Source organism: Carassius gibelio, chromosome B12, assembly GCF_023724105.1.
Source record: "Carassius gibelio isolate Cgi1373 ecotype wild population from Czech Republic chromosome B12, carGib1.2-hapl.c, whole genome shotgun sequence".
Taxonomy (NCBI): domain Eukaryota; kingdom Metazoa; phylum Chordata; class Actinopteri; order Cypriniformes; family Cyprinidae; genus Carassius; species Carassius gibelio.
In genome coordinates, this window is record NC_068407.1 from 9,648,784 (window position 1) to 9,670,479 (window position 21,696).

The 21,696-nt window shown below is 40.2% G+C and overlaps 2 protein-coding genes across 8 annotated transcripts in view; both read right to left on the minus strand.

Annotated features, from left to right (window-relative positions):
- Positions 1–1,032: 1,032 nt before the first annotated feature.
- Positions 1,033–8,791, minus strand: ttll6 (tubulin tyrosine ligase-like family, member 6). Of its 2 annotated transcripts, XM_052570113.1 has the most exons (16): positions 8,595–8,791; positions 7,842–7,986; positions 7,068–7,226; positions 6,103–6,140; positions 5,853–5,971; positions 5,624–5,754; positions 5,378–5,534; positions 5,107–5,250; positions 4,872–4,957; positions 4,550–4,775; positions 4,248–4,426; positions 3,492–3,680; positions 3,245–3,389; positions 2,827–3,066; positions 1,800–2,064; positions 1,033–1,700 (listed from the first exon to the last, which is right to left on the minus strand). In XM_052570113.1, the coding sequence occupies exons 3-16, from the start codon at positions 7,223–7,225 to the stop codon at positions 1,429–1,431; spliced, it is 2,349 nt and encodes a 782-aa protein (XP_052426073.1). In that variant the 5' UTR covers position 7,226; positions 7,842–7,986; positions 8,595–8,791; the 3' UTR covers positions 1,033–1,428. The 2 variants fall into 2 exon arrangements, with proteins under 2 accessions (XP_052426073.1, XP_052426074.1); XM_052570114.1 differs by lacking the exons at positions 7,842–7,986; positions 8,595–8,791 and having other exon boundaries at positions 6,103–6,143; positions 7,068–7,196.
- A 527-nt stretch (positions 8,792–9,318) lies between these two features.
- The window catches only part of LOC127969321 (helicase SRCAP-like), a 29,660-nt gene continuing 17,282 nt past the window's right edge, over positions 9,319–21,696 (minus strand). For 4 of the 6 annotated variants that reach the window (XM_052571182.1, XM_052571185.1, XM_052571184.1 and 1 more), the window contains 15 exons: positions 20,880–21,028; positions 20,576–20,788; positions 20,346–20,498; positions 20,010–20,183; positions 18,258–18,596; positions 17,978–18,141; positions 17,006–17,316; positions 16,707–16,909; positions 16,390–16,559; positions 16,100–16,296; positions 15,860–15,974; positions 15,649–15,768; positions 15,355–15,534; positions 15,126–15,209; positions 9,319–15,033 (listed from right to left, as the gene is read on the minus strand). In XM_052571182.1, the coding sequence (XP_052427142.1) occupies positions 10,942–15,033; positions 15,126–15,209; positions 15,355–15,534; positions 15,649–15,768; positions 15,860–15,974; positions 16,100–16,296; positions 16,390–16,559; positions 16,707–16,909; positions 17,006–17,316; positions 17,978–18,141; positions 18,258–18,596; positions 20,010–20,183; positions 20,346–20,498; positions 20,576–20,788; positions 20,880–21,028 (6,664 nt within the window). In that variant the 3' untranslated portion in view covers positions 9,319–10,941. The remainder of the gene's footprint in view (positions 15,034–15,125; positions 15,210–15,354; positions 15,535–15,648; positions 15,769–15,859; positions 15,975–16,099; positions 16,297–16,389; positions 16,560–16,706; positions 16,910–17,005; positions 17,317–17,977; positions 18,142–18,257; positions 18,597–20,009; positions 20,184–20,345; positions 20,499–20,575; positions 20,789–20,879; positions 21,029–21,696) is intronic. The other 2 variants (XM_052571186.1, XM_052571187.1) reach the window with 1 other exon arrangement.

A 21,696-nucleotide genomic window follows, 5' to 3' on the forward strand; every position in this document is an offset into this window, starting at 1 on the left:
CCCCTCTCTCTCTCTCTCTCTCTTTGTATACAGCATCGGGGAGAAAGATGAGTAAAACCAAAACTATAGAAATACCCTTAACGGGACTTTGGTAAAACAAGAGTTATTTTATGGAGAAGGCAAACAACGCTGTGCTGAACAGCTGCAAGATATTTTCATACCACAGTTGCTTTCATTTCCCGCATTTACTTTACGACCAGAGGAACAACTAATTAGATTTTACTGCCTTAATTTTCTGCACTATTAGGCCTACATCAAGCCACGCGAAATGAAGCGTAGGCCTCCCATGTCTCAAAAAGAAAGCATACGTCCTACAAGACGATTTAAATTTTAGTATTAAATTTTTTTTAAACTAATTCTAAAATTAGGTTACAATGTTGCAAAACTGTTCATGAGTGTTCAGCGATGAGAAGAAAGTTCACACGGACGTTCTCTGCAACCAGTTTTCTCTTGCGTGCGATTAAGGAAACAAAAAAATAGTAATTTCATTAGATTTGTATTATTTGTTTTTATATGTTTCAATATAATATAACCGTGTAGTTGTAGAAAGCTTAGTACAGTATTGGGTAAAGTAATTTGTTTATATTAGTATAGTTGTTATATAACGACAACAACTATCGAATTACCACAACAAAATTATAGTAGATTTATGATTATATAAATTCAACTTGACTGACTGCTCTGTACATGGGATATTTATCTACAGCAATATGTAACTACCTTATATAAAAATCTATAATAATATAATATAATATAATATAATAATTATAATAATATAATAAAAATCTGTTTTAATTTTTAATTTAAAAATAATATACTATAAGGTTTTAATACTACCCCCCACCCCAAACACACACTTTGGATAACAATTATTTTGGGAAACATAATGGAGATTAAGTACAAATTACCTGCTGAAAATAATCCTCATTTTTTTATTTAGAAAGTCTGATATTTAATAATAAAATCTATCAAATCGGTTTAGCAGCACACAATTAAGTGTTATAGGCATGTTAGAACTAATAAACAAAATACTAAATATTTAATGAAATTTTATTTATATTGGTTCAATATGACATGAAAAGTCATGAAAATAGCTTACAAAGGCTGTGTAAAATAAAAGCATATTCACATTCATTTATACTAAAATCATTCTCTTATGGCTTCTTACAAACTAAGAATGCATACCAAGATAAAACCTGAAAGGCTACAGTAGGCACCAGAATACTTCATTGTCAAGTTGTAAAGTTTCCTGACTAACAGTAACCAAATTACAGAACTAAAGTTGACAAAACAGAGGAATGGCTTTTTATTAAAAACAGCAAATTTCACATTTTCACTACGGAAGACAGTTGAATGCAGACCTTTTCACCTTCTATTGTAGATTTATTACTGACATCTGAACACCTTCCTTAGTCTGTATTCTCCTTACTAATTTTCTTGAATAACTTGGTTATGTTGAGCTTGTACACGTCCTGGGTCCTGCGGCGGTACTCTGCGAGGGGCCTTTCGAAGGGCGTGGGAGAGGTGTGGCCTCGGGACAAGAGGAGCTGGGGTGGAAATGACGTAGAGAGATTTTGGGTCACGGAACACCTGTGGTCGTCCTAGAATGAGGGGAGGCACTCCTAGCATCGACGCTCTCGCTCTCGACTCAGCCAAAGAGGAACTCATGCTGCCATGACGCCAAGCAAAAGATCCATTTACTGTGAAGCAGAGAACGAATAAAGGTGTATTATTTTCTATGAATAATTCCTTTTTATGATACAAGAGCCAAAAAAAAAACTATTCGAGAAGTGAATTACTTGTCAAAGGTATCCGCTGAGCACTAGTAGCTTTCATTAGAGCAGAAGCTGTAGGTATATCTTCCACCTCACAGTGTTTCAGACCTCCCGGTTCGGTCTGGACTGACTGTAGCAGACCGAGTTCTAGAGAGGGCCACAGCTTTCGGCTTTGCAGTGGCTGGGAATGTATATACTGCATGCTGGGCTTGGCTTTTGTAGACATCTGCTGATGCATCATAGTGCAGACATTCTTCTGCCTGTAAGAAATCTCTGCAATGGAGTCCAGCTGGACAGAGAAAGTAGGAACATTTTATATTAAGGCAGTTTACAATGTTGTCCAGTGAGAGAGAAGAATCTGCAGAACACAACATTTTTTTGAAGAATGTTTTGGCTGTTTTTGTGCTTATTATTCGAATTTATTTAGAACCAAGAGAAAACATTACTGTCTATAGCCACGAGAGGGCGCTATATGCTGCTCTGTGTAGACTACAGGAGAACTGAGCAGCATAGAGCGCCCTCTCGCGGCTGGAGACGGTAATGTTTTCTATTGGTTCATTTTTCTTGGTTCATTTCAAATAAATTTTGATAAATAAGTCGCACCTGACTATAAGTCGCAGGACCAGCCAAACTATGAAAAAAAAGTGCAACTTATAGTCTGGAAAATACGGTATGAAAATCTTCAATGGAAAAAAGAAAGAAATGAAAATCACAAATTTGAACTGAGAAAATAGTTTAAGTGGTAAAATGACCAAAACTAAAACTGAAATAAATACAAAATCGGATCAAAATGATAAAAGCACATTAAACATGACTAAAATATAAAATTAAATTAAATTGAAGACAGAAAAGTACTTCAAAATACTAATAAACTCTGTATATAAATAATACTTAAATAGCACTGCATTGGACTCTGTATTCATTCAACTGAAAAAAAAATATTTTGGGTTTTTAAAAAAAGAACATGATACAGGTTTGAAACATTATAAGGGTTAGTTAATAATGACAAAAAAAATTTGGGGTGGGGGGGGGGGGGTGTTTGCTCACATACTTTGTGATCGTGTCTGCAGTGTGAGGGAAAGCTGGTTTGTTCATGCGAGTGGTTGATCAGTTCAGTAAGATGATTGGCACTTTGAAGTAGCTGGCGCACTTGGTTCACCACACCCATGTTTAGCAGCAGAGTCTCTCGCTGGCGAAGTTCACTGACTCGCTCTGCCTCCTCTTCCTCTATTAGGTCAAGAGCAACAGGTGTCTCTCCCCTCAAGGTGGTCTGCTCTAGCATGGCTGGGAGCTAAAGAAACAGATCCCACCATACGGCATTCATTAGTTATTCATGAGTTCAAATATCGACACCAGGGCGCCCTCTAGTGGTAGGTCAAAAGAACTGAATGTTTAGTCAACCAAGTCAACTTGCAATACACAATGCAAACAATTATTATATCAATGCAACATTAAAGAGAATGACTCACTGAATTTGGGTTTTGGTGCAGGGGCTGAGTTCTTCTTGGTTTTGCTCTTTCTCCTGCAGATTCTCCTTGAAGATCCTGCTTACGTGATCCCTTCTTTTCCTGTTCTTTCTGCTCCTGCTTCAGACGCAACTCCTGGAGCTGCTGCCTACAGCATGATACACACATTTTGAATAGATTTTTTTTTCTTCGGCTGTTGTTTGAAATTAGCTTGATGTATTTCTGCAAAACATCCAGCAGTGTTGCACACCTGGCACACTCCTCCCTGGCTTTGGAGGCTGCAGTCTCCTGGAAGAGAGAACCGCTGTGTTGAAAATACTTTTCATATTTCTCCCCTCCTTCCCGAGGGAAGATCCGCCGGAATCCACCCATATGTTTTGCTTCATATTTCTCCATCTGCTCCACACTAGCAGCCTGTGACTGACGAAGCTCCTCATTCCTTGTGAGGCGAAACACACACAGAGGTTTATGTAAGATGTAGGTTAGTGCACAGGCATTATATAAATAGTAAGGAAGCCCGTTTCTGCCATGAAAAAAGCGTAATTGCGACTTTTTATATCACTACATTTATTTTGTAAATTTTTAAGTTAATACCTCAATTTTGTGTTAACATCTCACAAAGTAGTGTTATTGTTTTTTTACCTCAGAATTGTGGGTTTATAGATATAAACAATTATATAAGCAATTTGGACATTTTCTTGGAATTCTGAATGTGCTCCTCACTATTTTGTCCCAAATCCCCCAAAATTATGGATTTTGAGATACAGACAGATCCTTTCATACATGAAATTAGACAAGTGAATTAAAAAAAAAACATCAGAATTACGATATATACAATTTAAATGAGGAAAAAAAGGTTTGAATTGCGAGATCCATCCATTCTCCAAATTCACTATAAGGTTGGATTACGGGATGTTACAAACTCTGAATTGTGAGAAAAAAGTTCAGAATTGTGTTATAAACTAGTAATTCTGAGAAGAAAAAGCAGCTGTGGTTTTAGTGGTACCTGGCCTCTCTAGAGCGGTTCTGTTGGAGTCTCTCCTTGACCCGGCGCTTCTCCTCCTCTGTGATCTTCCTGCGGTCACATGCCCCCAGGTTAATCAGCACCAGAGTGTCATACAGCAGGCTGTCTTTCACCTCCCGGTCCAAACGGGAGTCTGTGGTGAAGCTGGGGGAGTGGTTGACCTAAACACACAGTTTAAAAGGTTGCACACAACTAGAATGGAAGCAATTCACATTACAACAAAAAGCCTCAAAAACTGTGATCTTAGCCTCAGATACAAAGCCTCAAAAGGAACCCGGCCATACCTCAAGAAGCCAAGGTTTAAGTCGACGGTCCAGTAACACATCAAATCCCAAGATCTCAAAGCAGGCACTTCCAGATGCATGGTTGGGGAAGCATGTGTGGTAGTTGTGTTTGAGAATGGGGTGGGCTGATATTAGTGTCTTAATGATGACATCCTCAATGTCTGTCCACATCTTCTCAGTATCACAGCTCATGGCTTCCATGTGCTTCTTGAAGCTGGAGAGTTTCCTATGAGGAGGTGATAAAAAAAAAAAAAAAAGTTTTCTGTGCTGTTTTAAAGAGAAATAGCTGAAAATCATAATCGGGCGAGGACATATAGATTACCGTTTGCTGCCCGTATCTTCATCACGTACAAAGTTTTCACTATGCTTGTTGATGGCATAGTTTGTTAAGTGCATGCAAACATCCTCCTGCAGAGTTGCATGACGAAATAATCAAATGAACCACTGGTCTGAAGTCAATATTTGACTACAATCAATTTTCGTATTAAACAATATTAATTATTACTAAAACCCAACTCTCGCAATGTCATACATTTACTGTTTTTAGAGCCCCTCACCATATTGCTGCCCGTGGGCTCAGTATATTGAGTGGTGCAGAAACGGACCAGTCCCTCATTGTACATGAAGATACGGAAGGGGTCGCAGCTGGTCACTAATACATAAATGCGCAGGTCAAACTTGAACCCATCGATGATGAACGGCTGCAGAAACAAAGATGGATTCAAATAAAATAAATGAATTGAAACGTGTTATCTTTGATTATTTTGAATCTGTGACACCAGTGCTTCCCGTTATACCTGTGTCATGGCTTTCTGAATATTACATTACCTTGGATACGTACACCTGGCAAATCATGTCTTCTCCTGGCCGAATATCTTTATTGGACTTGGTAAGATAGATTCCACGACCTTGGCAACCTGAGTCTGGCTTGCAGATATACGTTTTGTGCTTTTTGGCTCTTGTGTAGGCTTGGAAGTCACTATAACTAAAGGACATCGAATAGATTAAAATGTTCTTTCTCAGCTCATTGAAAGATTGTAACGAGACTGTCTGACTGAAGTTGAGTCGACTCACTCTGCGGGGAGGCACCATGTGCGAGGAAAGATGTTGTACTCCTTCGGGAAGAGTTTCATCATTCGGTTCATATTGCGCGCGAGCAGGTCCTTCCTGCAGATTTCATTCATGCCAGGAAAATGGTTGATTTTCTGTGAGGGGGAAATTGAAGCATCTTGTTAACCAAGGGGGAGCGAGTGAAACTGAACAGGACACTAAACAAGAGAAGATTGACTTCAGCAGCAAACACCTGGTAACGTTTCATATCCATGACCCTGTCTAGTGAGACAGAGCAGTCGGTCCAAAACAGGGTCCAGTCTTCTCCTTCAGCAGCTTCTCGTAGCCCGTATCTGTTAGCAGCACGACGCACTTTAAAAAAAACACACACACACAACATGCCATTGCATTAACAATGTTAAGTAAACACTTTAATATTACAGTTAATTTTGAGACAATATCCACAAATGTTTGGAGTTTGAAATCACACAGCAAAAACATACCACTCTCATATTTACAGTTGGTGAGATTTATCCACAGTCATCTGAAAAACAGGAAGAGGACAAAGAGACAGACCTGTGCAGTGTTCTAAAAGCTCTCTTGTTATCCTCTATAATGTAGTTTTTGTTAAATGGCAACAATTCAATTTATCTAGCCAATGGTTTTTTGTGTATTTATTAATCTACTTATTAATCTGACAACATTTATTAAACTGCTACTGTTCATTGTCAATAATTTTTTTTTTTTATTACACATTATTGATTGACTAATTCATTCATTTATTCCGAGTTGCGGTCATTATACTTTATTCAGCTTGAATGTTAAAAATGTTGAAATGAACATTAAGCTATATTAATAAATGTTGTAAAAGTGTTGTTTATTATTAGTTTGTGATCATTTATGAACTAATATGTTAACGAACTGAGCCTTATTGTGGACATTACAGAAATATGTGATTATTTAACTGTTCAAAAGTTGTTTCCCCCAAAGAAATAAATCATTTTATTCACCAAGAATACATTAAAATTTAAATGGATAAAAAATGACAGTAAATATTATGAATATATAATGAACTACTAAAGCAATTAAATTTCAGATAATTAAATGCAATTTTCATGAAAACAAAAAAAATCTCAGTAAAAAAAACAAAAACATTTACAATAATAAGAAATGTTTCTTGAATACCAAATCAGCATATTATAATTATTTCTAAAGGATCATGTGACTGGCTGCTGAAAATTCAGATTTACTATCGAAGGAATAAATTTTTTAATATACTGAAATAATTTTTTTTTAAACTGTAATAATATTCCACAGTATTACTATTTTTACTGCATTTTTGATCAAATAATTGCCACCTCAATAAGCACAAGCGACAAATTTCTAAAATACTTTCCAAATTTTACCGCCCACAATTTTTTCGCATGCTAGTAGTGTATATGAACACCATAACAAAGAAACGGCTTACTTCTTCTTTCTCTTTTTCTTCTTGTTCACTGCAGGCAGAGGAACTGGTGTGCTACAGGGCTCTGGATGAGAGTCACTTCCCCAGCCTTCTCCCTCCACCCCTGGGTCAGGCTCACACCTGCGTGTTTCACTCACCGAGTGCTCCGCCGGTGTCCCCATTCTGAGAACAAACATAAAAGTTTGATGAGGACTGAGCGAGGGCTGAGAAACTTCTAGATTTAGCGAAACACATATTCAAGAAATTACGAGCTGAAAGATCTAATATTGCTACGCAATGTCACACCAATTAATTTGAAACTCAGTCAGCTCTATCTGTAGTCTGCACATGTAAAGGGCAAAAGGCTTAGCATCATGTTTCTATCCCTATTTCTCTACACAGATTAGTACCCACCTATCAACAACATGATTGAGGTTTTGTCACTTAATAGTTCAACTAACCCATACTTTTAGTATTTAACCATTTCAATGGGTCAAATAATTGTATATCATTTATAAAAAACACCACGGAGATGCATCTTTCAAAAACAACACCACTGAGGTCCAAATCAAGTTAGAAGAGAGACTCCTGAGCGACCTTCATGAAATAACTGTGTTCTGATCTAGTGAACTGGATCCCGACCATGACCTCTTGGCCTTGAGCTCAAATGAAATGGAACCATTTCACTGTGAACCATTAAAGATTACAAGACAAATCCATAATGACTTTCTGACAGCCCTGATCAAATATAACATTTTAAAAAAAATGCACACATTTTATAACTGATTCACCACTTACAGTAACCTGTGATCTCTTCAGAAGGAGGGCAGCAGCGCTGGCAGTCAGATCACAAAATTCTCCTGTCCACTTAGCTTTATCTGTCCAGTGGAAGGCTATCATCCTCCCCACAGCGAGCTGTCGTCTGGGTTCTGGCACGTAATACCTGACAAAAAGGAACAAATTTGCCTCTTCTGTGATGGGTGGCCCAACCTGGATATACTTACATACTGAAATGCTGAAACCTCGAGATCAAGTGACCTATTAGAAACACAGGAGACCTAAACCTGATACATCAACATGAAAATGAAGGCCAGGAGGCGAGCAAGAATCAGAGAAGAAAGACAATCCCTACTTGTCAAACATGACGAGAAAAGTGGCTGGTTGGTGGAACAAACAAGCATACGTTATATATATATAAAGAAGTAACACTACATTGGGATCTGCAACAATGTAATAAGATGAAATAAATCAATTTAATAAGGATGTCTATTTAAAATTACTAATTATAACAGTTTCTTAAATAGATCAAAATTCTCAATCATTAAAAACAAAGTAGGTAAGATAAAAAACGTGAATTATCAGATGAATAATAGAGAGCAGAAAACAAACTTATTTCAGACTCCACCGTGAAATATACTGTGACATTGAAGAAACACCCACATAGTAATTATAGAGTAACTAAGGCACTTTAAAACAACTTATAGATATTTTTGGAACATGTTTTATTATTTGAATAATTATATAACTACTTATAACGGGTTTTTTAGCTACCTTTTTGCCGTGTTGAAATCCAGCCTAAACCAAAATAATGGCGCACTTGATTCCCTGTCGTTGCCAGTCAGTTCACGACTTTCCCTGTTCAATTGCCATGACAACAGAACGCGTTTCAAAAGCAGGTTAGCCAGCTAGCTGGCTAATGTCCTTAAATAAATCCAGCGAATAAGCTTAATGTGTTCAGTAGAATTAATGTGCACACCTGTTGTGGTCCTTGTCAAAAATAGCAGGGGTTTCAGCGGGGGGTAGGATCCCGGATTTTCACGGCCGATGAGGAGGAAGTGTCAGCGGATTTTCTCATACTTACAATGTTGCCAAGTGCTCTGAAAACGAAACGAGAGCACGAGGTCAGGGACACAGAGCCGTCCAATCCCTCCTCACACTCGCAAATGCTTGATCTCTATTGGTTCTTACTCCGATAATGCCAGTTTTTTTTATATCACCAATCATGTGCTAGTCTTGTTGATTATGAATGAACTGTTACCACATAAACGTATAAAAGATAAATTTTTAATGTTTGAATAGGAACCTGATAGGAAGTAGTAGGCAAATTGGCTTGCGGGACCTTAACTCAATCGACCAAGGTAATTCTGCATTTTTATAAATCACAAGGGACACGGTTTTACATGCATTATAAAACAGCCATTCAGTGTTGATAAAGAAATGCATACTTCAAGTAATCTTAAATTTGAAAAAGTACGAAGACATCAACAAAAACGAGTGTATTTTTGGTCTTTTTATTCAACTTACATTTTGTTTCCATCTTTCAAGTAAAACAATGTGGAATTACAAGGGAACATAAGGAATGTAACAAATTAGAATAGAGACAAATCAAAAATAAAAATAAGACCATCACCATATTCTACTAAATATACCCCCGCCCCCCCCACCCCCTTCTGTCCAAATAGGGCAAAGAAAGCTATCTTACAACTTACTTGTCTGCCAATGTTCAGCAAAAAAAATAAGATATTTCTCTTAAGAAGTTCTTTCAGGTGTTGCCTACCCACTCAGCATCGGTCCAGTCACAAAAAGGACCAATACTCCAGGAATAAAAATAGCAGACAGTAGCAAATTTCACTGGAGATTTCAGTTTTGGTTGCACATAAACAGAAACGGTGTTGTTACAATGAAGGATGGAAGAGCTTGTTACACTCAAAGCACTACAGATGACCAAACTTCTATACCTTAACATGGATCCTTGTATGGATCAACAGGCACTCTCATTTTATCAAACTCATTTAGATTCTGTTTGTGAATACAATTTATGTGTAAATATGATCATAATGACTAACACTTTGGGAAAGAGAGGAAAAATAGCAAGTTGTTTTCTCCCATTTCTGTACTGCTATAAAGCAAATGACAAGCAAATTTCAAGATTCATCACAAGCTCAAGAGATACACTTACTTTAGAGCTTACAAAATGCAATGAGGTACCAGTAAAGATGTACTGACAAGTCAATGTTCTGTAGAAGAAGAAAAAAAAATCCTAAACCACAATGCAAACCTCCAATGTCTGGGACATTTCAGATGTGCAAATGGGGAAAAGCAGGCAGAAGCAGAATTTAAAAGTAATGGACTGAAACATTACACAAGACAGGTGATCTAAGCAAATAGTAACTTCAGCATAGTTCAGAGAGAAAAGAAAAAAAAAAGACCTGCCCTCTTCACCATGCCCTGGAAGATGTAGACGATATTTTCATAATTTATCAACTGACTTGAAACAAACAATAGTCAAAACAGCTGACAAACATTATCCACAATGCAGCATTCTAAAAACTTTACAATTGTACAATCCCCACTAAATAATTTCAATGTAGCATTAATGAATTTCTTCCTCATCAATACCATTTGCAGCACTAGTAAACTCTGTAAAAAGTGTACAATCTATGCAACCAATCTTTTAACACACACTTCACATAGTATTTCCAGTCTTTCAGTCTTTATGATTACAGTACATAGTGTGAACAAATAATAAATCTTGCCTCTTGCCCAGCTACTTTGAAGCTCCAAAGTCTTTGTGGAAGGGTAAAATGTTTTCCAGGTTTTAACTCAAATTATTACAGCATTTTTAAATAGGTGACCAAATCTTCATCAGTTTCCTGCATCTACAGAACCGTTCCACATTATAAATGGCTTGACTTAAGATAGCTGAGAGGACAAAGGCGAGGTCAGATCTAATCACAATGTGCAACAGATCTCTCTTCTCTCGTCTTCTCTCATTCAGCTAAATCATGGCATTTAAATATAACTGATCCACTTTCCTCCAAAAAAAAAAAAAAAAAAATCTGCATTTGCTCCTCGCTGAAGTTGTTGTCTCACTCCATGTTGAAACCTAAAGATAACTTCACGTCTTGGAGTGCCGGTTTTGGGTGGATGAAGAACGTGTGTTGCTAGCTGGAGTACGTGCCTGAGCAGCTGCCAAAGCAGCTACACTCCTAAGAACCCTGTCTGGAGTCCCGTCGCTGGATCCAGCACTCAGTTCAGTTTTGTCCTGCTTCTGGGACCTCTTTTCTTTCCTGCTCTCCCTGCCTCCCCTTCCATCATGCTTACGCCGAACACTTTTGCCTCTCTCTGTATCACTACCAGAGGATGCTGCCCTGGAATGGGAGCGGGTTGGCTCTGTACTCTGTGAGCTCAAACTGTGTGTGCGCTGGCTGCTGTTGCTGCTACTCCGACTTCTACTGCTACCTGCTCCTCTTTCGCTGCTTATACTACTGCAGACACTATGACCTCCTGTAGACCTGGTCTCTCTGTTTTCATCTTCACCTTCTTCCTTCTGATCAGATGCCCTTTTCTTTTCTTCTTTTTTAATTCTTTCTGTTTCCAAAGGGGGAACAAGGCTGCCCGGTCGCTGCCGAGTTGATCGAGCAGAAGAAGAGGACTGTGGTGATTCAGTTGCCTGAATGGGGGTTTGCCTGCCACTCCCTGCTTTGCTGTTAGACATCTTGGGAGAGTCCCGTCCTGTTTTCCCCTTGGGTTTACTGCTTTTTTCAGAGGACAGCGGTTTGCTTTGTTTTGCTGCTGTCTTACTTCTGGGACTGGGTGTGTCTGGTCCTCTTCCCCTCATTGCCAAGAGCTTGGCGGCAGCATTAAGGGCTGAGCAGCGTTTGCCTAGTACCTCAGGTTCAGGGGAGGCTACAGTATTGGGTTGTGGGCCTGCAGATTTCCGGGTTACTCTTGAACACGTTTCTCCACTGGACTCTCCTTCTGTGGTATTATTGGTGGTTTTACCCTTCTTGTCTGACCTCCCCATTTCCCTCTTGCTGCTCTCGTCATTTTTAGCAATCATGCCATCTTTCTCCAACTTCTTTTGAGCTGATCTTGTCAAACATCTTGTTATGCTATTAGAGTCCTCAGAGTCTGAAGATGAGGAAGAGTTGGACTGGTGTTTTCTGTCAGACTCTTCTTCAGTTATCTCTTTTTCATACTTTATATCTTCCCGTTTCCTTTTTGCAGACCTCCTACTCTCTCCAGCCTTTTTGGACCGGGATGATCTTGTACCACAGGAGGATACAGAAGATGGGGAAGAGGAACGGACTGACTCCTGGCTGCTTTGCCTACTGATGCTTCGTTTCTTGGCAGAAGTTTTGGTCTCTCTCTCCTCTTTTGACTCCCCTTCTGATGGCTTATCAGGGCCATCACTCTTAGGCTCATCATGGTACTCGATATGTGAATTTGATGAGGCAACTCCTGAGGCTCCAGGTGTCCGTTCCTTTGGCAAACTATCCAATTTCCCTCTCTTTAGCTGAGAGAAGATGCTGTCTTTTTCTCTCACAATATCCTCAGCAAGACTGTCTATTTCCATTTTCTCTGTATCCTCAGTCACAACCACCTTCTTGGGTGAATGTTGGCCTCCATGATTATCAGCCATGGTCTCCACTGGCATGTTTTTGGACTGAGAAGAATCTACATCTGTACTGGATGTGGAAAAATAATCTGTTGTTATCTGATCAGTGGTGGACAGAGATTGTAAAGACATTGAGGACATTTTGGGAGATACATGAGCTGAATATGTTGCTGCTTCGATGTCTGTAGTTTGAGTTTGTGAGGGACGAACAGAAGTTTGATCAGACGTTGGTGTGGATTGTTGGACTGTTAACACAGTCAGTGTCACTGAAGGTTCTGGTACCTCCGATTTAGATGAAGATGATTCTTGCTTTATCCCAGAAGTCAAAGCAGGTGAAGGAGAAGGCTGGGTGGATGACTGATGAGTGGGAGAAGGAGATGCAGCTATATTGCACATGTGTTCTAAAGAGGTTTGTGGAGAGTCTTCAGTTGTAATGGTTCTTTGTAAGGGTTGTGAAGTGACTTGAGTTAATGTATTGGAGTACTGCAACTGATCTTTTTCTGTGAGTGAATCTTCCTTGGTTTCTACAGCAGTCACCAAGACATTTGAAGGTTCTGTAGATGGTGTAATTTCACTGGTCTCAAAAAGTACAGGTGTATAGGCAAGTTCCTCTTCATAGATGGAGACATTACATATAGGAGGCTCTCTGATAGGACTTGGTGGATGTAGTGTAGGGGAATAAGCTGTACAAGTCTGAGAGATTGCTGCTGCAGAAGTGTTGTGTGATAAAGTTTCAAGTATATTGGTGTTAGAGTCACTGCATGCAATTAGGGGGTTCAGAATGGTGTGAGTTTTACCATGTGAGTCACCAAGTTCTGATGTAGACAATGACATATTTTGAGAGTCTGTATGCATTGAGGACAGTAAAATAGATGTAGTTTTTTGATTGGTTTCAGAATCTTGTTTAGGTGATGACGATACTTCAGCAGCATTTGAGAGTGAAGTGGGGTTGAGTGGAGAGCTTATTGGTGAAGTGTTACTGACAGCAGGCAAAGTCTCAGGCATAACATTGGACCTTGACAAATTAGGTTCATTAGAGGAAGGAGCACATGTAGAAGGAGAAGATGGGGATGAGCTTGTAGTTGTGGTAGAATCTTTACGGGGACGACCTCTTTTCCGTTTTGGTGAATAAGAGAGACTCCGCTCAATATTCGTTTTCTGGGTTACTGGCGTCTTGTCTTCTGGCAGCTCTAGTGCCTGTGGAGGTGTTTTAGGCGGTCTGCCCCTTTTGCGCTTCATTGAGTCATTTGGAGCAGCACTATCCTTGTCTGAATTTAATTCTGGTTTCTTTGGTGATAAAGCAGATTTCCGATCCACCCCTCTACCTCGTCCTACAAATTGCTCTCCTAACTGTGCAGCCATTCGAGACTCTGTCTTAAGCCTTCGGCGTACTGGTAAGTTTCGTAGGACAGGCATATCTGGAGAATGGTGTGTTGGGGAACAGGGGGGGTGCCCTCTCCCTGGGCTACTATGTAATGGAGATGAGGTCTGATCCTGCTCTTGTGTTGGTGGTGGTGGGGAAGAAGCTAAGGATGTGGGCACTGATTTGGGAGGAGAGTCCTTAAGAGTTTGACTTCCTCCATCAGACATTTGAGAGCCTGGGTCAGGAACTGGCTCGGCGTGTTCAGTTTCCTCTGATGAACCCTCAGTGTGCGCTCCTCCACTTCCACTCAAGCCCCTCCGTCTCCGTTTGGGCTCTTTCTCCTCCACCACTGTGACCAGACGACCTGGAAGCTTTCGAAGGACCTTGGCTGATGGAGAATCTTCAGGAAGTCCTTTGAGGATTTCCCTTTCAGCTGACTGCCGCTTTCGTGGTGAGCGAGAGTTAGGTGATGCCAGAGTAGGAGAAAGAGGGAGCTGACCATCCTGTTCAGAGTGATTTTCAGGAGAACAGATGGAGTCTGATGACACAGAGGTTCTCCTGTCTCTACTACTACACTGTATAATTTCAGACATTGCCTCTCCCCCTTGTTCGTCATTGTCCTCTCTGCATGCAGTAGAGGAGGAGGACTGGTGGCCACTAGAGTTTTTGTCCATTGCAGGAGATGCAGCAGCTGAAGGCACAGAGCTTGATGGGGAGATGGGCTGGTGGTGAGGGGATGGCACATATCTAATTTTTGGGTCTGAACCCTGCATAACAGTGGACAAAGTTGTTGAATCTGAGAGCTGCGGGTTGGTTTGAACTGTCTGGTTTTCTGATGATGTGAGGGACACAGATTCTTTGGTTGTCCCTTGCACTTTTGGACCACTCCGAAGTTTCTCAGGCACTTCTCTGTGTTGGGGTGACTTTTGCGCTGCCCCAGGGGTTTGGCCCATACTGCGTTCAGAGTTCATCCATTCCCCCCGCCTGCCTCTCTCTGGGGATTGCTGGGTTAGGGATATTTCATCAGCAGGTGTCCCTCTGAGCCTGCCACTGACCCTTGTAGAAGGAGCACCTTTCTCTTTGTGTTTGCGAGGGCGACGGTTTGGAGTAGGTTCCTCAGTATTGGGAGGTATGGAATCCTCTTTGTCACTGTCGGATGACTGATGCAGTTTCAATCCTTCTTCCTTTGCCTGATCTAATCCTTTCCTTGCAGCCTCAACCTGCTCCTGTAAAGTCATAGGTGATGTTGTGGGTATAAATGCTAAAGGTTTATTCTACCAGAAAGTAATCAAAGCTTGGTTACTGGTTTAATGGTTACCTCTGCCTGCTTTAGCTCTTCTTTACAAATATCTTCAAGGGAAGCCTCAAGGAAATTCATAGCGTATCGCTCTATGGGAGTGAGCTGTTAAGAACAGAGACAATTGAAATGTAGTTAAAAAAGGTACATTATGATAAAAAAAAAAAAAAAAAGGTTTAAGCGATGCTTTGACTGAAAACAACATTCTAATTAAACATTATATGAAGACAAGCATAAATATAATGACTACCTGTTCAACTAAGGCAGCAATTTCCTGCTCAGCCTTGGAGAGCTCTTCCTCTTCCTGGTCTCTGCTGTCACCATCATCCAGAGGGATATTTTCATTAAACTCTGCAAGTTCAGCCACCTGCTCAGCCTTGGCTTGAGATGCAGCCACTATATCCTCTTCATCCTCAGCACGACACAGGGCCTAGTTTTAAGAACACATTGAAATAAAATGTTCAGAGGTTTGTAAAAAATGGAACAAATTCCTTGCAAACAAATAGACACATGCAATACTCCAAATGGATATATTCAAAATTACCTGTTCCAAAATAGTGGTTTGTTGTTTATTTATGGACTCATCATCATCTGACTGAGGTGCACTCAATTCAGCCTCTTTCTTCTCTTCCTCTGACACATCAAACAACTCCCTTATAGTTTGCTGTGGAACGAAACAGTGGGGGAATCAACCCTTCCATAATTTAATCCAGGCTAAGATTTTACAATGAACATTTTTTCAAAATAAGCCATACCTGCTTGAAAAAGGCAGTGGTAAAGTTTCCCCCTTCAATTGCCATATCTCCCAACATCCTCTTTTGATTGGCTTTTTTCAAAATATTTTCTTCAACTGTGCGTTCACTGATAAGCCTAAACAAATATTTTATTTGTCAATGTGCTCCCATTATCTGTACAATGTCAATCATTTAATTGAAAAATTTACAACAATTGGCCCTAAATGTAAAATAATTTTTTTTTTTAAGTGTTTTCTTTACCTATAGATGTGAACATCTCTCGTCTGTCCAATTCTGTGGCACCGGTCTTGAGCTTGGGCATCCATGGTTGGGTTCCAATCACTGTCATAGAACACCACTGTATCAGCCCCAGTCAAGTTAACACCAACCCCTCCACTGCGGGTGGACAAGATGAAGCAGAATATGCGACGGTCTGCATTGAATCGCTCCATCAAAGCCTGAAAAGAAGAAAACATTAAAAATTATGTCACAACTGAGATACAAAAACATTTTTACTGGATTCCACTACAGCACTGGGAATATTATTTCACCTGTCTTTGTTCTACATGTGTACTTCCATCCAACCGAAGGTAGATGTGCCCATGGTAGTTGAGGAACTGCTCAAGTATATCCAGCATACGTGTCATCTGAGTGAAAATGAGGACTCTGTGCGTTTCTGCCTTCAATTTCCTAAGCAGGAGGTGGAGTGTCTGCAGCTTACCTGCACACAAATAAACAGCCATAAAATGGTCTAATCTATTTATTTAGTATTTTTATTACTACATAAATGTTTATGATGTATAAACATGGGAAATCTAATAAAAATGAAATCCCTAGATGCACACTGCACTGGGATTACAGTACTTACCACAGTCATACTGAATTAGCCTCAAGTCAGGGAAATGTGTCCTCATGTTACACTGGATGCGATGGAGCATATGAGTATGTAGGGAAAGACGGGAAGAAAGAACAGAGGAGAAATTGCCTTGCTGGTATCTGAGGGAGGGAGGTGGATGGCAGGTATGCATGGTGATAGGCTTTGCTTCCACTGGAGGAATGACAAAAGTGAACCTGTGGAACGAGAGCATCCATTTAAATGTGACACTATTATATATTCAGTAGCAATTATTTTATATATTCCATTCTAAATTAAAGTTTAAGCTTTACCTGTCAATGACATCATAGAGAAATCGAAGCCTCTCCTCTGAGTTGTGAATGACTTCCTTCAGGGCTTGGCTCTTTTCCAGGAAGCTACTGGTATGGTGTGATTGAGCAGTGAGGCAGGAGCTATAACCTGAGTAACTCCAATTGTTTATAACAGGACGTGCAGGAGATGGACAAGGGCCTGGGAGGAAGGTTAGAAAGTCCAGCACCTCACGACCATACACGGGCTTTGCACTGCAGTGTAGATCATTGATGCGCATGATTTGAGAGATCCGGTTGTCTCGCTGATCCCTTCGGCTGTCTGCAAGCCACGACTGTCAAAACCAAAGTACCAAATATGTGAATGGCAGACACAGACAAACATCTAATAGGACATCAGGAATGGATATACTAAAATGAAAGTAAAAATACTGTGCAAATACGTTATTTCCTCTGACCTAAATGCACTATGATGTAGTTACCGTTTTTCCGGACTATAAGTCAGACTTTTTTTCATAGTTTGGCTGGTCCTGCGTCATATAGTCAGGTGCAACTTATTTATCAAAATTAATTTGACATGAACCGAGAGAAATGAACCAATAGAAAACATTACCGTCTACAGCCGCGAGAGGGCGCTCTATTGTGCTCAGCTCTCGTGTAGTCTACACTGAAGACATAGAGCACCCTCTCGCGGCTGTAGACGGTAATGTTTTCTCTTGGTTCTAAATAAATGCGACTTATAGTCCAGTCTGACTTATATATGTTTTTTTCCTCATCATGACGTATTTTTGGACTGATGCGACTAATACTTAGGTGCGACTTATAGTCCGAAAAAAACGGTACTGATTCTTATGTTAATAGGCATGTCTGTTTGCAAAATGTTATACCCTCTGATTTAGGCTGTCAGATGATTAAACTGAGATTTAAACAGTGTTATGCATAGTTCTGAGTTTATGAATGAATAAATCAATTTAAGATTCACACTCTATTTATTACCATGTAGAAGGGGGAACGTGGTGGAGGTGGCGGTTGAACACGGGGACGCTGAGATGTTGACCCACTGCTCTGAGATGAGGATGCAGGCTTAGAAGTGCTCATGCGTAAAGTAATCACATCTTTACCACGGTCCTCACGCACTGATGATGAATTTGCCTTTGTTACTGAAAAGAACAAAGTATTGAAAGCATGATTATTCTACTTGATATTCTTTTTGTTTAATATTTAGCTTGAACTTCTGTCATATAAACTCTCAAAATCACATCTGGGCTCAACTTACCTGGTGGTTCTGGGGGCGGTGGTGGTGGTTCTGGGGCTGGTGGTGGTGGTGCTGGCCCCTGTATTACTCTCAATACAGGGCGAGTAGGTGGAGTCTGGGAGGAAGCAACAGTTCGGGGTGGAGCAGCATAAACTGGAGGTCGTTGTGGGGGCTGTGAAGCAGTGGGCGCTCTAAGAACAGGGCTTGGAGTGCCATGTGGGTGAAGGGTGACCGATTGAGGAGGAGCAGGACGAGGAGAAGGAGGCACAGCCAGAGTTGGGATTGACCCTCCTTCTTTACTTGGTGCTTGGCGTACAACAATCTTTACAATTCCAGGCCCACTTACTATGGATGTTGGGACTGGAAATATAAACAAAGAGTGTTTAGAAACTAGACAAGTATTTCACCTGGAAAGAAAGTTCAGTTAGATTGGGCACCAGACTATGGATTACAGTAACAGAGCTATCAATAAAAGGTCCAGCACTATCAAATACACTACCGTTTAAATGTTTGGGGTTAATATGTTTTTTATTATTTACAATGTTTTTGAAAATAGTCTCTCATGCTCAAAAAAGCTCTATTTAAAGGGGTCATATGACGTTGCTAAAAAAGACAATTTAGTGTATTTAGTGTAATGCAATGTGTTGACGTGGTTTAAGGTAAAAAAATAAAAAATAAAAACATTATTTTCCACATACCCGTACCATTTTGTTTCTCCTCTCTGCTCCACCTTTTATGAAACATGTAAATTTTCTTTAACAAAAGTTCTAAAAAGCGCAGTGAGCTACGATTGCCCAGCTTTCCAGTGCATTGTAATTGGCCAAATACCTCAAGCGTGTGACGGAAATGTTAAACCCCTTACCATATTTGGAATATCAGCTTCCATGGTACAACAGTACAGCGAGAATAAAAGTTACACCACCTTTTTTGGTGTAGATTTGTGGGGGTTTTAATGAGGTGCTTTAGGAAGGTGTGGATGAGTCTTAACTTTTAGAAAGAATATCTCTTTGGGTTTAAGACATTACTCTTTGTGACTTTACGGATCTTACATATGCACGAACAGCATTTTTAAGACAAAGGGAAACATGAAATTGCATCATATGACCCTTTTAATAAAAATAAATGGAAAATATTACTAATATTCTTAATAACTTTTTTTTATTAATTTTTAAATGTAATTTATTCATTTAATGGCAAAGCAGCCATTACTTCAATTTTCTCATAAGATCCTTAAGAAATAATTTTATGCATACTTACTGAATACAATTTTTTTATTTCTTTCAAAAGAAAAATAAACTATCCCCAAACCTTGTGAACGGCAGAACAATTATTTAGTCTCTTAACTCTGGAGAAACATGGACAGTTACAACTTCACAAATTTAACCTGCATACATAAGACTTAAAGGAACAGAATAAAACATAAAACGGTAAAAATTCTGAAACGAGAACACTACTCCACTCACTTCACGAAATAGTAAACAAGTAAATAAAACGAAAAACAAACCCAACCATATCAAACCTCATGAACCTCCTACAACATTTGACTTGAAATGTGCAGTGGTGTTTACATGTATCTGAATACCTTCATTCAATAGGACCTATTGAGTTAGTAGCCAACAAACCATCCAAATAAGCAGTTACATGCAGTTAGAAGGAAAAAAAAGAACCCGTGCCAGTATACCCATGCACATGCTCTGCTGAGTGACAGGTTATTTGGTACGCAGGATACAGGTTGTACCCGAACAAGGATGAACTCAAGGACAGCACCAGTACCTTGAGTAGCGGTGAAAGGTAATGCTATTCCAGAGCAGGTTGGGATTGTGCTGGTTGGGTGGGGATTTGCTGAGCTGCTACCTGACTGACTAACTGTGTGAAGAACTGTCACCTGAGCTGGCTGACTAATAAGGTGGTGTTGCCCACTACTGGAAACCAGATGCATTACATTTCCTAAAGGGCACAACCACAGAAGAAAGTGTTAGGCCATAGACCACACCAAACACTCAAAGAAAGACTGAAGGCGTGCAGGAAAAGACGTAACGCGTCCATAGCAGACAGTTATTATTTACACAAGCAGATTATTCAACTATTTATGTGGAAAGCAGTGGATACCTTGGATGGGTCGTGGCTGAGGAACAGAGGGAGTCCCAGAGAGTGTAAGCTTGTTGCCCTGTAGCTGGAAGGTGACAGGTTTACTGCCCTGAGAGGACGATACTGGTCGACCAGCTAGGGAGGCCAGCTGAGCGATACTCACAACTTCACCGGCTGTGAAAAATTAAAGAAAAGAATTAACTTAACTGTTTATCGCTTTGAAACAATGCAATGTGATGAAATGAACGTACATGGCAAACGAGCCTGCATATCTGGGCTGAGCAGGACCCTCTGAGTCATAATGTTGCTGGATGGTTGAGGGGGAGTGGACACAGTTGTGATGCTGGACGGTCCTGAGGGGCGTACAGTTACTGGCTGGGGGGCTGGAGGCCTGACTGCAGGTGCAGAAGGGACACTGCTAGGAGCCACTGGAGCTCTTGCAGCAACAGGAGTAACAGGACAAACTGAAATGAGAGTTAAAAAAAAATCTTTCCATCATCATAACATGAGTGTCACCTGCTGATTAGGATGTTAGACTTTGGCCTCTGAACTGACCTTGAGGTGCCGGCTGTGAGGGAGGAGCGGGAGGGGTGACCTCTGTAATTAAAGGCTTTGGAGTCTGAACAGCCGTGGTAGTAGGGCACATGGGGCGAGGACTGTTCACTGATGAATGCCCATCAGATTTAGGAAGAGGCTGAAGCATCCTGCAGAGAAACAATCACATTCCTAAACTTTATTTTACAACAAATTTTTTTCATATCTAGAATCAATTCAATAATCATACATCACATTGTGTGTTTGAATTAGGGCTGGTAAGTGATACATTTTTTTAATCTAATTAATTATGTGATGTGGTGATTAATCTAATTAAATCGGACACAAAATTTAGAGAAGTTAATGTAAAAAGATAAAGTCATTGTTGTGCAAAGCATCAAACAGAGATTGATTCTCCACCTTTCCAAAGCGCTCGGGCAGTTGCGTTCCTGAGGCATCTGCCGTTGCTAAGCAACCATGACCTGCTCTTGCCATGAAGACGCGGAAATTTCAAAGGATAAATGGATTTGCAACACTAAAAATCGCTTGCAGTAGCTCTGCTACTAAATTTATTTAAAAATGACAATCCATATACAGCTATGATCAGCTGTTCCTTCATCTTGGCTGAGCTTTCAACGTTGTTACGGGAAAGGATGAAGCTGATTGGTTATTTCTTGTCACATGACCTGTGGTGCGCTTGTTCTTAACTCCATGCGGTGTGAACGCGGCTGGAAAAACAAACGCGTTGCCCTGCGTGCGCATCGCGACCGTGTCGCTTCCATTATGAGCGCATACCGCGCGCCTGCATTGGAAATAAACTCGGTGGCGCAAAAGATGC